At 42.9% G+C, this 16,469-nt stretch overlaps 2 protein-coding genes across 2 annotated transcripts in view; both read left to right on the top strand.

The window, feature by feature from the left end:
* Positions 1-16,469, top strand: part of LOC105418239 (protocadherin beta-16-like) — an 87,954-nt gene that overhangs the window by 52,290 nt on the left and 19,195 nt on the right. The gene's annotated exons all lie outside the window — the stretch shown is intronic.
* Positions 11,409-16,469, top strand: part of LOC101063628 (protocadherin beta-16-like) — a 133,834-nt gene continuing 128,773 nt past the window's right edge. Inside the window, exon 1 of the mRNA XM_029847729.1 lies at positions 11,409-15,766. Coding sequence (XP_029703589.1) covers positions 13,376-15,766 — 2,391 coding nt within the window. The 5' untranslated portion in view covers positions 11,409-13,375. The remainder of the gene's footprint in view (positions 15,767-16,469) is intronic.

The raw sequence follows: 16,469 nt of genomic DNA, 5'->3' as shown, positions 1-16,469 counted from the left end.
TCAGAGCTGTTCCAGATGTGGGCTCATTCTCTTATTTCAGTTTTATTGAGATATGCTGGGTACATTCCTCCTTTACAGCTGGAGCGCTGTTTATTTCTTAGGTTCAGTCAGACTCACAAAAGAGTCGGTGATCCTCTATTAAACCTCTAGAATGGAAGTGTATTTTCCTCACAAAGCACAAGTAGAGGCGAGAGAATGGCAACATTGTTTTTAACTTCTTAAGTGCTCATTGCTTCTGTATTTCAATCATATTGTGTATTTTGTTACAGGAGCTTGTTGTTCACGTTTCACCAGTGAAACATGTTCTCTGTGTAGTTTCCTGCATTGTCTCTGTCCATGGTGCTCTTCTGCATTCATTTGCTTTGCTGAAGTTTGGGAGAGCTTCATGGACTTTTCACGGGTATTTTAACCTTTTGTACACCAGGATGTCTCCATTTAATATTAAATAGGCTTCATGATTCTTTGGTTTCAATCATCATGGAGAAACAAACAGCTGTGGATTTTGGCAGGCAGAGATCTTCATGATACAGGAGCTAAATGCTGTTTACAATTGTGATGTAAACATGAAAACAAGTTTTAGTTGATCAGTTGTCTTTGAGACCCCCAGAGTGACAGCAGACTTTCTGTTGAGAGAAGGTCCAGCAGACTTTGCTGATGTGTTTGGAGAGTCAAATCCATCTCCTGCTGTAGGAATACATTTTCCTTCACTTAACATTTTCTACTACACTGTTCCACCTTTTATAAAGAATAATATTTTCCTTTTAAACTTGCGGGTTGTGTTTATCCGACTTACCTTTCAGGCTCAGCCATCAATTGGCAGAATATCAATAATTAATGTCATCCTACAAGCATGAACTGTGTAAAGTTTTATGTCTGGGAGTCTACATCATCTCATTATGAACCTACAGTTTACATGAACCAGATATCTCTGTCTATGGCAAATAGTCACTGTTCATCTGTCTGCTATAATTATAATTTATTCTCTCTATTTACTCTTGAATTTGTTGATAATTTACCATTGTTGTTCACAGGATTTTTAATATTTAAATGGTGCTTGTTATACCTCCACAATTACTCATGGTGTCAGTGTGGACCAGTAGACGAGGTCCCTCTCCAACCTTCCGTCATCAAATCTGCAAACAGAATCAGTTCTTGTGCAGCAGCTGACAGAAACAGTTCGCAGAGGATTGTAACGAGGGACCGTGTGATCTGGTCGCAATAGCTGCACGTCATTGTTGGTGTTTTTAACCTGCTGAGCATTGTGGTGTTCGTCCCCGTAACGATGAATTTCCACGGATTTGCGCTGCGCCGCGTCCTTGCTTTTATTTTCCTTGTTCTCTCGCCCGTCAATGGAGACGTGAGCTACTCTGTACCCGAGGAGATGAAACGTGGATCGGCAATCGGGAATATCGCGAAGGATCTGGGACTTGATCTGGGCAGACTGTCCGCTCGGAAGGCCCGCATCGATACTGAGGATAACAGTGTAAAATACTGCGGTTTAAATCTGAATACCGGAGAGCTGATCGTACAAGAGAGGATCGACCGAGAAGCTCTTTGTGCCAAGAGGGCGTCGTGCGTCCTTAAACAGGAACTGGTGCTGGAAAATCCTTTAGAGCTGCATCGGATCAGTATCCATGTTCAGGACATAAACGATAATTCACCGCAGTTTAAAGAGGAGTCAATTAAACTGGAAATCAGGGAATCAGCTGCCAAAGGTGCTCGTTTTCTCTTGGATGAAGCGCACGACGCAGATATCGGACAAAATGCGGTTCAAGGCTACACACTTCAACAGAATGACCACTTTAAATTAAATATTAACACGAAAGCAGATGCGCGAAAATATTGTGAATTATTATTAGACAAAGAATTAGACAGAGAGGACCAAAGAGAAATGATGATGTTACTAACAGCCTTAGACGGAGGCTCTCCTCAGAGATCAGGTACTGTAGTCATACACGTCACTGTGCTGGATGCTAATGATAACGCCCCAGTGTTCAGTCAGGCCGTTTATAAAGCCAGTCTGCCTGAAAACTCTCCTCTAGACACTGTAGTGATGCAGGTTAGTGCCACTGATGCAGATGAGGGAGTGAATAGTGAAATTACTTATGGATTTAATCTTGTTTCAGAAGAAAGACAACCATTTTCATTAAATCTTAAAACAGGAGAGGTTAGATTAGCCTCATCCATTGACTATGAAACAGAATCAACATATGAATTGCAAATAAGTGCGAAAGATGGTTTGGGACTGGGGTCTTATGCTACTTTGATTATTGAGGTTACTGATGTAAATGATAATGCTCCAGTTATTCAGCTGAAGTCTCTGACCAATCCAGTACCTGAGGACGTGTCCCCTGGTTCAGAGGTGGGCATCATCAACGTTCAGGACAGAGACTCAGAGAAGAACAGACAGGTCCGCTGCTCCATTCAGCAAAATGTCCCTTTTAAGCTGGTCCCTTCTATTAAAAACTATTATTCTCTGGTGACCACAGGACAACTGGACCGTGAACTAGTGTCTGATTACAACATTACAATCAGTGCCACTGACGAGGGCTCTCCACCTCTGTCCTCCTCTAAAACGCTTCACTTGTCTGTAGCAGACATCAATGACAACCCCCCTGTGTTTGAGGAAGAGTCCTACAGCGCATATGTGAGTGAAAATAACAGAGCCGGGTCCACTTTGTGTTCCGTTAGTGCTGGAGACCCCGACTGGAGACAAAACGGAACAGTGATTTATTCTCTGTTAGCCGCTGAGGTGAACGGTGCTCCGGTGTCCTCTTATGTGTCTGTTAATGGAGACACGGGGCTGATCCACGCTGTCAGGTCCTTTGATTATGAACAGCTGAGGAGCTTTAAAGTGCACGTGATGGCCAGAGACAACGGTTCTCCTCCTCTCAGCAGCAACGTGACCGTCAGTGTGTTCATATCAGACGTTAATGACAACTCTCCTCAAATACTGTATCCAGCCCCGGAGGGCAACTCCTTCATGACCGAGCTGGTCCCCAAAGCTGCACACGGAGGCTCTCTGGTGTCCAAAGTGATCGCTGTGGACGCCGACTCTGGACAGAACGCCTGGCTGTCCTACCATATAGTCAAATCCAGCGATCCGGGACTCTTCTCTATCGGTGTCCACAGTGGAGAGATCAGGACGCAGCGGGACATTTCTGAGTCTGACAGCATGAAACAGAACCTGATTGTGGCAGTGAAAGATAACGGACAGCCCTCTCTCTCTGCCACCTGCTCCATGTATTTACTCATTTCTGATAACTTGGCTGAGGTGCCAGAGCTGAAGGACATTTCTTATGATGAGAAGAATTCCAAACTGACCTCCTATCTGATCATCGCGCTGGTGTCTGTGTCCACCTTCTTCCTGACCTTCATCATCATCATCCTGGGTGTGAGGTTCTGTCGCAGGAGAAAGCCCAGAATGTTGTTTGACGGAGCAGTAACCATCCCCGGCGCTTATCTCCCTCCTAATTACGCCGATGTTGACGGCACAGGAACTTTACGCAGCGCTTACAATTATGACGCCTACCTGACAACAGGGTCTAGAACCAGTGACTTTAAGTTTGTGACATCTTACAATGACAACACACTTCCTGCTGAGCAGACTCTGAGGAAAAGCCCCACTGACTTTGTTGATGTGTTTGGAGAATCTGACAGTTCACCTGAGGTAGGAAGAACTTCCGCTGTAGTGAATTATATTTTGTAATCTTCAACATTCAAAGTCTTTGACTTAGCTTTAAACTCCATTATTCTGCTTTTGAGAAAATGTTATTTTAATTTGTGTTTTTCTTAACTTGGTTGGGAACTGACCAGATTAGACAGGAATATGTTGTCATTTCTGTTTATTGTTGCATTTATTGAAACCTTTTCTACAGTCTGTCTTTGGTGCAGAAGCTGACATCTTTGTCTCATCCTTTCAACCCTTGTTCTCTTTGCTGCTCTCAATAGTTCCTGAGACTGAATTTGTTTCTACTGCATTGTTATCAAGCAAACTAAGCCATCTTTTATCAACTAAATACCATAAAGTATGAACCACATTCAAAGCAAAAGTTATAAAGACTTTTTAAATTCTATCGCCTAGTTCATATTTTGTGTTTTGTAATTTTATCTTAAACATTTTCTAAACAGTTTTTAATGGCATTTCTGTACTGCCAGTTCCTCATTTATGAATGAGAAAAAAATTATTTTTCTGTTCATATTGACTAGTTTTAATTTGCCTGTTTTGTTTGAGGAATTCTGGTTCTTCAGTATAATTGATCACTGCTTAACTGTACACATGTTTTGGCTTCTTTTTAAGATTTGAGGACCTAAAAATATGCAATAGTGTTGAGACAACATTTAAGTCAACACTGTATACAAGGTTGTTAAATTAAGTGGTGAAATGTCTGATTTACTGCTGAGTGCTGAGGCGTGCTGATGCTGAGGCTTTTGGCAGATTGAAAGTTCTATTACATATTTTTGTGGCTCATTTAGCTTGTTAATTGCAATTTGTCCTCCCCAATATAACCCTAGACTATGTTGCATGCATTTCAGTTTTAAGGTTGTAAGAAAGGCAGAGTGGTGATAACAAGTTCTGACAAGAGCAGTTCTTGTATGGGATGGTGTGGACCAGTTTTCTGTTGCTGAAATAGATGTGATTTATTGCTTATCGAGGTGTAGTGGGTTGCAGTGTCACGTCAAACAAAATAATTAAAACAGTTTCAAGTTATATTTTGGTAAAGCATGTCATTTTTGAACTTTACTCACGGTGTCGCCATACACCAGCCTGAACCTGCTTAAATTCTTCTGTCTATTGTGCTACCGGTCCTGGACGCCCATCGCGTCTCCTGAAAACACACTGGATTGCTGTTTCCGTTTCAGCCGTGGGATTTAAATGCTTGCTTCTTCTGTTCTGTGACTATATTGACAGTTGAGGCATGACAATGGATTCCAAGTTGATCGATCTTCAGATTCGCTGTTTCGTTTTTTTCTTATTGTGGTTTCATGCCGCATATGGAGATCTGAGCTACTCGTTCGCAGAGGAGATGAAACCAGGATCCGTTGTTGGAAATCTAGCCAAGGATCTCGGAATGGAGACGGGTGCTCTGGCCAGTAGAAGAGCCCGCATCGACTCAGACGGCGGTACTAAACGTTACTGTGACATAAATGTGAAGAACGGAGAGCTGATTGTTGCGGACAGGATCGACCGAGAGGGGCTTTGTGGAGAAAAGGCTTCGTGCGTCCTGAAACACGAGCTGGTGCTGGAGAATCCTCTGGAGCTTCATCGCGTTTCTCTGCACATCCAAGATATTAATGATAATTCACCGCAATTTAAGGAAGACGTGATCAATATAGAAATAAGGGAGTCGGCAGTCAGGGGAGCTCGTTTCGTGATCGAAGAGGCGCACGATGCTGATATCGGACAGAATTCGGTTCAGCAGCACAATCTTCAGAAAAATGATAATTTTATATTGGCTGCGAATAGAAACACAATAGAGCTCGTGTTGGATAAAGAGCTCGATCGTGAAAAACAGCATGAGCTTAATTTGCAGCTGACAGCTTTAGACGGAGGCTCTCCTCAGAGATCAGGTACTGTAGTCATACACGTCACTGTGCTGGATGCTAATGATAACGCCCCAGTGTTCAGTCAGGCCGTTTATAAAGCCAGTCTGCCTGAAAACTCTCCTCTAGACACTGTAGTGATGCAGGTTAGTGCCACTGATGCAGATGAGGGAGTGAATGGAGATGTGACTTATGAATTTGGACATGTTTCAGAGGATGTGAAGAACGTTTTCTCTATTGATAAAAAATCAGGTCAGATTAAAGTGATCAGTGTTATTGACTATGAATCTGAGTCGTCGTATGAGATACGTGTGAAAGCAAAAGATGGATTAGGTCTGTCATCGTACGCCAAAGTCATAATATCTGTTACTGATGTGAATGACAACGCTCCAATTATCAATATAAAATCTCTGACTAATCCAGTACCTGAAGACGTGTCCCCTGGTTCAGAGGTGGGCATCATCAACGTTCAGGACAGAGACTCAGAAAACAACAGACAGGTCCGCTGCTCCATTCAGCAAAACGTCCCTTTTAAGCTGGTTCCTTCTATTAAAAACTATTATTCTCTGGTGACCACAGGACAACTGGACCGTGAACTAGTGTCTGATTACAACATTACAATCAGTGCCACTGACGAGGGCTCTCCACCTCTGTCCTCCTCTAAAACGCTTCACTTGTCTGTAGCAGACATCAACGACAACCCCCCTGTGTTTGAGGAAGAGTCCTACAGCGCATATGTGAGTGAAAATAACAGAGCCGGGTCCACTTTGTGTTCCGTTAGTGCTGGAGACCCCGACTGGAGACAAAACGGAACAGTGATTTATTCTCTGTTAGCCGCTGAGGTGAACGGTGCTCCGGTGTCCTCTTATGTGTCTGTTAATGGAGACACGGGGCTGATCCACGCTGTCAGGTCCTTTGATTATGAACAGCTGAGGAGCTTTAAAGTGCACGTGATGGCCAGAGACAACGGTTCTCCTCCTCTCAGCAGTAACGTGACCGTCAGCGTGTTCATATCAGACGTTAATGACAACTCTCCTCAAATACTGTATCCAGCCCCGGAGGGCAACTCCTTCATGACCGAGCTGGTCCCCAAAGCTGCACACGGAGGCTCTCTGGTGTCCAAAGTGATCGCCGTGGACGCCGACTCTGGACAGAACGCCTGGCTGTCCTACCATATAGTCAAATCCAGCGATCCGGGACTCTTCTCTATCGGTGTCCACAGTGGAGAGATCAGGACGCAGCGGGACATTTCTGAGTCTGACAGCATGAAACAGAACCTGATTGTGGCAGTGAAAGATAACGGACAGCCCTCTCTCTCTGCCACCTGCTCCATGTATTTACTCATTTCTGATAACTTGGCTGAGGTGCCAGAGCTGAAGGACATTTCTTATGATGAGAAGAATTCCAAACTGACCTCTTATCTGATCATCGCGCTGGTGTCTGTGTCCACCTTCTTCCTGACCTTCATCATCATCATCCTGGGTGTGAGGTTCTGTCGCAGGAGAAAGCCCAGAATGTTGTTTGACGGAGCAGTAACCATCCCCGGCGCTTATCTCCCTCCTAATTACGCCGATGTTGACGGCACAGGAACTTTACGCAGCGCTTACAATTATGACGCCTACCTGACAACAGGGTCTAGAACCAGTGACTTTAAGTTTGTGAAATCTTACAATGACAACACACTTCCTGCTGAGCAGACTCTGAGGAAAAGCCCCACTGACTTTGCTGATGTGTTTGGGGAATCCGAATCTTGTTCTGAGGTATGATTTTCTTCACAAGTATTCTCAAAAATACTACACTGTAGAATTTAATACATTATTTACATGTGTCCCATTTTTGCACCAACATTTTCCATTTTTTGCCTTTGCTCACTTATTTTCATAGTTTACATATGAGCCATTTATGCTTGTGGTTTTTTTGGGGGGGGTGAGGGGGTTGATTGTTAACTTTTTCAATATCAGCATATTTTTCTTTTGCAATAGCTTCTCAGTCAGTCATTCCAGGATAAATTTCATCTGAAAATTTCCTTCATCATTCTGCTGCTTGTGGAACATAGATGTGCTGTGTTTGTTCTAAAGACCTTTCACAGCATGAGTGCTTTAAAACTGTTTAAATGTCTGGACTAAAGGTTTTGTTGTTGGCACGTTCATCTAACTGCAATGTGGCTTTATGTCAAGTTTTGTCAATATAAACCAATCTATGAGGAATTGATGTGGACCGAGATTAGAGGTCGTTGTCTACTTTAGTAGTTTTGCCTTAAAGTATCACCCTCGCTATGACCCAATTTTATCAAATGGTGAGTTAGCAGAAGTCTGAACACCTTTTGAAAATCATTTTCTTTGTCTTGTGTTTAGGAACTGGAGGTGAGATTATACACATTTATTTCATTTGATTTTCATTCGTTGAGATTGCAGTTTTTTAATCACACGGAAAGTTATGATTTAAATTTGGTAAAAGCTTTGCTCTATTTTAAGAACATATTGACACTCAGGTTATTAATGTTGCCATGTCTGGACTTTCATGCTATTGTAATTGCTGTTTCTTTGATAAAGGATCACTCTGCAATTTTAGCTTTCTGTTTTTGCTTCAATTTCCTTCTTCGTCTTCTGAGTGCAAATATAATTTAGTCTCCATCATATTTACCTGGCTATGAAGTAAATAGCATAGCTCTCTACATTTGTATTTTCCTGGCTTAATTATATTTGTGTGGTAGATATAGATCTGAGTCACGGCACATAATCACAGCATTATTTCAGTAAAACAAAACAAACAAACAAAAATAATATTGTGAAAATATATCAATATGTATAATGACCAAAATCCACCCCAGGACAATATCAAAGAAAAGATCCTTACAAAAGATTCAGAAGGCTTTTAAGATTTTTCTACATTCTTTTTATAACATGGATATTATAATCAACAAATATTAATTGTATTAGTCACAGTACGGCTGTCTTGGTCAGCCTTGACTTTTGCACTTTTATTTAGATCATTTCTTCTAAAATAGTAATGAGACCAGGTGCAGTCTGGAGGTAGACTGTAGGTATTTGGCTGTATTTATGACTGAATCCTCGGTTTTATACAACTTCTCCTGATTCTGGTGTGACGGTGAATATAATGGCAACTATCAGCTCTCCAATTTGGGAACCTTTCTTGGAGATTAAAACTGTAATGATGCTGCTTTCCCACAGCTGTAGCTGCAGGTTCTTCAGAAACTTTTCCTGGGCTTCTTTTTCTTTTTAAATGAGCCGTAATCCCACTCTTTCACTCACGATGTCGCTACTCACCAGTCTACGTATAATATTTTACTCCACCCTACTGTTCAGACAAATAAAATGCTATTTTATTCAGTTACGCGTGGTTCCCGGATGAAGCAACACAACCTGGCTGTTAATTTATTTTTATGATCATATCGGCTGGATCTGTGATCGAACCAGGACCATTTTCTCTCTGGCAAACCGATAATCATGATGGCGGTCAGTCTGACGTGCTTGGCTTTCTTTTTAGCCTGGCAGGCCGTGGAGGGAGACGTGAGCTATTCCTTTCAGGAGGAGATGAAGCGCGGTTCTGTAATTGGGAATATAGCGAAGGATCTCAAGCTGGATGCAAAGCGTCTGTCCGCTAGGAAAGCCCGTGTGGATTCCACTGGGAACCGCAAACGTTACTGTGACATCAGCCTCAGCAGCGGGGATTTAATTGTGGCCGACAAAATCGACCGAGAGTCGCTCTGTGGAGAGAAGCCGTCGTGTGTAATTAAACGCGATCTTGTGCTGGAGAACCCTTTGGAACTGCTTCCCTTTAGCCTCCACGTTCTTGATATTAATGATAATTCCCCACAGTTTAATGAAGAATCGGTCAAGATAGAAATTCAGGAGTCGGCAGTCAGGGGAGCTCGTTTTGTGATCGAAGAGGCGCACGATGACGATATCGGACAGAATTCAGTTCAGCAGTACAGCCTTGAAAAGAATGATCATTTCATATTGGCGACAAACGGAAATACGTTAGAACTCGTGCTCGACAAAGAGCTCGATCGTGAAAAACAGCATGAGCTTAATTTGCAGCTGACAGCTTTAGACGGAGGCTCTCCTCAGAGATCAGGTACTGTAGTCATACACGTCACTGTGCTGGATGCTAATGATAACGCCCCAGTGTTCAGTCAGGCCGTTTATAAAGCCAGTCTGCCTGAAAACTCTCCTCTAGACACTGTAGTGATGCAGGTTAGTGCTACTGATGCAGATGAAGGAGTGAATGGAGATGTGACTTATGATTTCGGACATGTTTCAGATGATGTGAAAAAGATTTTCAGCATTGACCGGAAAAATGGAGGGATAAAAGTCAAAGGAGCACTTGATTTTGAGACTGTGACGACATACGATTTGAGAATCAAAGCTAAAGACGGTTTGGGACTGTCATCCTACACAAAGGTAATAATTGATGTGACGGATGTCAACGACAACATTCCAATAATCTATGTGAAATCAATAACGAGTCCCATACCAGAGAACGTGTCCCCTGGTTCAGAAGTGGGCATCATTAATGTGCAGGATGCAGATTCTGAAAACAATCAGGTGGTCCGCTGCTCCATTCAGCAAAACGTCCCTTTTAAGCTGGTTCCTTCTATTAAAAACTATTATTCTCTGGTGACCACAGGACAACTGGACCGTGAACTAGTGTCTGATTACAACATTACAATCAGTGCCACTGACGAGGGCTCTCCACCTCTGTCCTCCTCTAAAACGCTTCACTTGTCTGTAGCAGACATCAACGACAACCCCCCTGTGTTTGAGGAAGAGTCCTACAGCGCATATGTGAGTGAAAATAACAGAGCCGGGTCCACTTTGTGTTCCGTTAGTGCTGGAGACCCCGACTGGAGACAAAACGGAACAGTGATTTATTCTCTGTTAGCCGCTGAGGTGAACGGTGCTCCGGTGTCCTCTTATGTGTCTGTTAATGGAGACACGGGGCTGATCCACGCTGTCAGGTCCTTTGATTATGAACAGCTGAGGAGTTTTAAAGTGCACGTGATGGCCAGAGACAACGGTTCTCCTCCTCTCAGCAGTAACGTGACCGTCAGTGTGTTCATATCAGACGTTAATGACAACTCTCCTCAAATACTGTATCCAGCCCCGAAGGGCAACTCCTTCATGACCGAGCTGGTCCCCAAAGCTGCACACGGAGGCTCTCTGGTGTCCAAAGTGATCGCCGTGGACGCCGACTCTGGACAGAACGCCTGGCTGTCCTACCATATAGTCAAATCCAGCGATCCGGGACTCTTCTCTATCGGTGTCCACAGTGGAGAGATCAGGACGCAGCGGGACATTTCTGAGTCTGACAGCATGAAACAGAACCTGATTGTGGCAGTGAAAGATAACGGACAGCCCTCTCTCTCTGCCACCTGCTCCATGTATTTACTCATTTCTGATAACTTGGCTGAGGTGCCAGAGCTGAAGGACATTTCTTATGATGAGAAGAATTCCAAACTGACCTCTTATCTGATCATCGCGCTGGTGTCTGTGTCCACCTTCTTCCTGACCTTCATCATCATCATCCTGGGTGTGAGGTTCTGTCGCAGGAGAAAGCCCAGAATGTTGTTTGACGGAGCAGTAACCATCCCCGGCGCTTATCTCCCTCCTAATTACGCCGATGTTGACGGCACAGGAACTTTACGCAGCGCTTACAATTATGACGCCTACCTGACAACAGGGTCTAGAACCAGTGACTTTAAGTTTGTGACGTCTTACAATGACAACACACTTCCTGCTGAGCAGACTCTGAGGAAAAGCCCCACTGACTTTGCTGATGTGTTTGGAGAATCTGACAGTTCACCTGAGGTAGGAAGAACTTCCGCTGCAGTGAATTATATTTTGTAATCTTCAACATTCAAAGTCTTTGACTCAGCTTTAAACTCCATTATTCTGCTTTTGAGAAAATGTTATTTTAATTTGTGTTTTTCTTATCTTGGTTGGGAACTGACCAGATTAGACAGGAAAATGTTGTCTTTTCTGTTTATTGTTGCCATTCATCCATTTATTGAAACCTTTTCTACAGTCTGTCTTTGGTGCAGAAGCTGACATCTTTGTCTCATCCTATCAACCTTTGTTCTCTTTGCTGCTCTCAATAGTTTCTGAGACTGATTTTGTTTCTGCTGCATATTTAACATCTCAACAATTATTTATTATTTTGATAACTGGTTAAGCATGGTTAGTTTGGGGTGTTGTAGAAAGCTTCCTTAGTTTGATTATTTTACATATGAAGTTTAATATTTTTTTATCCTGCTTTGTTGTCTTATGGTGAGTAGATTTATAAACACTCCTCAGCTAGTTGTGTTTCTGGTTGGAGCACAAACAGTCAGACTCAGCCTCATCAAGTAATTTAAGCATCATCTCTTGTAAATAATGTTAAGTTATCTAACTTTATTGGACATGTGAGACCTTGATATGTGACACTCGATAATAGCAACACCACATTAAATACTTGCTGTGTTATTTATCATAGATGAGAAATAATTATCTAAAGTTGAAGTGCCTCAAATATTAAACAAATCAGAGCTGTTCCAGATGTGGGCTCATTCTCTTCTTTCAGTTTTATTGAGATATGCTGGGTGCATTTCTACTTTACAGCTGGAACGTTGTTTATTTCTTAGGTTCAGTCTGACTCACAAAATAGTCGGTGATCCTCTATTAAACCTCTGGAATGGAAGTGTATTTTCCTCACAAAACACAAGTAGAGGCGAGAGAATGCCAACATTGTTTTTAACTTCTTAAGTGCTCATTGCTTCTGTATTTCAGTCATATTGTGTACTTTGTTACAGGAGCTTGTTGTTCACGTTTCACCAGTGAAACATGTTCTCTGTGTAGTTTCCTGCATTGTCTCTGTCCATGGTGCTCTTCTGCATTCATTTGCTTTGCTGAAGTTTGGGAGAGCTTCATGGACTTTTCACGGGTATTTTAACCTTTTGTACACCAGGATGTCTCCATTTAATATTAAATAGGCTTCATGATTCTTTGGTTTCAATCCTCATAGAAAAACAAACAGCTGTGGATTTTGGTGGGCAGAGATCTTCTTGATACAGGAGCTAAATGCTGTTTACAATTGTGATGTAAACATGACAACAAGTTCTAGAAAAAAAATGATCTGATGTTTTTGAGACCCTCCAGAGTGACAGCAGTCTTTCTGTTGAGAGAAGGTCCAGCAGACTTTGCTGATGTGTTTGGAGAGTCAAATCCATCTCCTGCTGTAGGAATACATTTTCCTTCACTTCACATTTTCTACTACATTGTTCCACCTTTTTTTTTAAAGAAGAATATTCTTCTTTTATACTGGTGGTTTGTCTTTATCTCACTTTTAAGTCTAGACCTTAAATTGGCAGAATATCAATAATTAATGTCATCCTACAATCATGAACTGTGTACAGTTGTATGTCTGGGAGTCTACATCCTCTCATTATGGACCGACAGTTTACATGAACCAGATATCTCTGTCTATGGCTAATAGTCACTGTTCATCTGTCTGCTATAATTATAATTTCTTCTCTCTATTTACTCTTGAATTTGTTGATAATTTACCATTGTTGTTCACTGGATTTTTAATATTTAAATGGTGCCTGTTATACCTCCACAATTACTGATGGTGTCAGTGTGGACCAGTAGACGAGGTCCCTCTCCAACCTTCCGTCATCAAATCTGCAAACAGAATCAGTTCTTGTGCAGCAGCTGACAGAAACAGTTCGCAGAGGATTGTAACGAGGGACCGTGTGATCTGGTCGCAATAGCTGCACGTCATTGTTGTTGTTTTTAACCTGCTGAGCATTGTGGTGTTCGTCGGGGTAACGATGGATTTCCACGGATTTGCGCTGCGCCGCGTCCTTGCTTTTATGTTCCTTGTTCTCTCGCCCGTCAATGGAGACGTGAGCTACTCTGTACCCGAGGAGATGAAACGTGGATCGGCAATCGGGAATATCGCGAAGGATCTGGGACTTGATCTGGGCAGACTGTCCGCTCGGAAGGCCCGCATCGATACTGAGGATAACAGTGTAAAATACTGCGGTTTAAATCTGAATACCGGACAGCTGATCGTACAAGAGAGGATCGACCGAGAAGCTCTTTGTGCCAAGAGGGCGTCGTGCGTCCTTAAACAGGAACTGGTGCTGGAAAATCCTTTAGAGCTGCATCGGATCAGTATCCATGTTCAGGACATAAACGATAATTCACCGCAGTTTAAAGAGGAGTCAATTAAACTGGAAATAAGTGAATCCGCTGTCAAAGGTGCTCGTTTTCTCCTTGGAGAGGCCCACGACGCAGATATCGGACAAAATACTGTTCAAGGCTACACACTTCAACAGAATGACCACTTTAAATTAAATGTAAACACTAAAACTAGTAATCGAAAATATTGTGAATTATTATTAGACAAAGAATTAGACAGAGAGGACCAAAAAGAAATGATGATGTTACTAACAGCCTTAGATGGAGGCTCTCCTCAGAGATCAGGTACTGTAGTCATACACGTCACTGTGCTGGATGCTAATGATAACGCCCCAGTGTTCAGTCAGGCCGTTTATAAAGCCAGTCTGCCTGAAAACTCTCCTCTAGACACTGTAGTGATGCAGGTTAGTGCCACTGATGCAGATGAAGGAGTGAATAGTGAAATTACATATGGGTTTGATCATGTTTCAGATGAAGATGATGATGTATTTTTATTGGATTCAAAAACAGGAGAGGTGAGAGTAAATGGAGCAATTGATTATGAGAAAGTGTCGTCATATGAAATGCAAATGAGTGCAAAAGATGGTCTGGGATTAGTTGCATATGCAACATTAATGATTGAGATTACTGATGTAAATGATAATGCTCCAGTTATTCAGCTGAAGTCTCTGACCAATCCAGTGCCTGAGGACGTGTCCCCTGGTTCAGAGGTGGGCATCATCAACGTTCAGGACAGAGACTCAGAAAACAACAGACAGGTCCGCTGCTCCATTCAGCAAAACGTCCCTTTTAAGCTGGTTCCTTCTATTAAAAACTATTATTCTCTGGTGACCACAGGACAACTGGACCGTGAACTAGTGTCTGATTACAACATTACAATCAGTGCCACTGACGAGGGCTCTCCACCTCTGTCCTCCTCTAAAACGCTTCACTTGTCTGTAGCAGACATCAACGACAACCCCCCTGTGTTTGAGGAAGAGTCCTACAGCGCATATGTGAGTGAAAATAACAGAGCCGGGTCCACTTTGTGTTCCGTTAGTGCTGGAGACCCCGACTGGAGACAAAACGGAACAGTGATTTATTCTCTGTTAGCCGCTGAGGTGAACGGTGCTCCGGTGTCCTCTTATGTGTCTGTTAATGGAGACACGGGGCTGATCCACGCTGTCAGGTCCTTTGATTATGAACAGCTGAGGAGCTTTAAAGTGCACGTGATGGCCAGAGACAACGGTTCTCCTCCTCTCAGCAGCAACGTGACCGTCAGTGTGTTCATATCAGACGTTAATGACAACTCTCCTCAAATACTGTATCCAGCCCCGGAGGGCAACTCCTTCATGACCGAGCTGGTCCCCAAAGCTGCACACGGAGGCTCTCTGGTGTCCAAAGTGATCGCTGTGGACGCCGATTCTGGACAGAACGCCTGGCTGTCCTACCATATAGTCAAATCCAGCGATCCGGGACTCTTCTCTATCGGTGTCCACAGTGGAGAGATCAGGACGCAGCGGGACATTTCTGAGTCTGACAGCATGAAACAGAACCTGATTGTGGCAGTGAAAGATAACGGACAGCCCTCTCTCTCTGCCACCTGCTCCATGTATTTACTCATTTCTGATAACTTGGCTGAGGTGCCAGAGCTGAAGGACATTTCTTATGATGAGAAGAATTCCAAACTGACCTCTTATCTGATCATCGCGCTGGTGTCTGTGTCCACCTTCTTCCTGACCTTCATCATCATCATCCTGGGTGTGAGGTTCTGTCGCAGGAGAAAGCCCAGAATGTTGTTTGACGGAGCAGTAACCATCCCCGGCGCTTATCTCCCTCCTAATTACGCCGATGTTGACGGCACAGGAACTTTACGCAGCGCTTACAATTATGACGCCTACCTGACAACAGGGTCTAGAACCAGTGACTTTAAGTTTGTGACATCTTACAATGACAACACACTTCCTGCTGAGCAGACTCTGAGGAAAAGCCCCACTGACTTTGCTGATGTGTTTGGTCAGCTGGAGGAGTCTCCAGAGGTAGGCCACCAGCTCCATTTCATATTTGATTAGAACTGATGTGTTATTAAGGACAATGTGCTCCAGCAGTTGTCTCTGTCTAATAGCAAAGTTATATTTTCATTTATATAATGAAGTGAAAATCTTTTTATGAACTTTTTGAGAGATGCATTGAATTCACAAATCATCACTTAACTAGAGGTATTTCAGTTTCACTCATATTTGTGTGTTTCGTGTGTGTGTGTGTGTGTGTGTGTGTGTGTGTGAGGTGTCTAGAAGATTTTTGCTACTGTGTTTTAAACTCTTGTTCCTCAAAATATTCAGCCCTTTTTCATGCAATTTGTAAATTAATATTTTCAGTCTTATCAAAAGGAAGGTCACCTCAAAGCAGAAAGATGGCTTTTCTCAAACGTTCCCAACAAACTTCCTGCTTCCTCTGGGGAGAAACGATATTCTTGTTGCATAAAAGTGTTATTTGTCATCTATGTGGGTGTCAATCAGTTTGTCATTATTCTCTTTGAGAAGGTCCTCTCAGTGATGGGATTTAGTTTGGTTTGCATCAATGCTGAGCTGTTCAGTGACCTGTTTCCAGGTGATTTCTGATTAGAAATGCTTGTCAAGGCAGCGGGTGTTCCCTGGGCTGTGTGTGATTGTGGCATTTGTCCAAACCTTGTGAAGATGTAGCTCTCAGTTCTTCATTCAGTTCACTTCTCAGTTTTTCGTT

The sequence above is a fragment of the Takifugu rubripes genome, chromosome 14 (assembly GCF_901000725.2).
Source record: "Takifugu rubripes chromosome 14, fTakRub1.2, whole genome shotgun sequence".
Lineage (NCBI taxonomy): Eukaryota > Metazoa > Chordata > Actinopteri > Tetraodontiformes > Tetraodontidae > Takifugu > Takifugu rubripes.
This window is presented reverse-complemented; position numbering and strand designations above follow the sequence as displayed.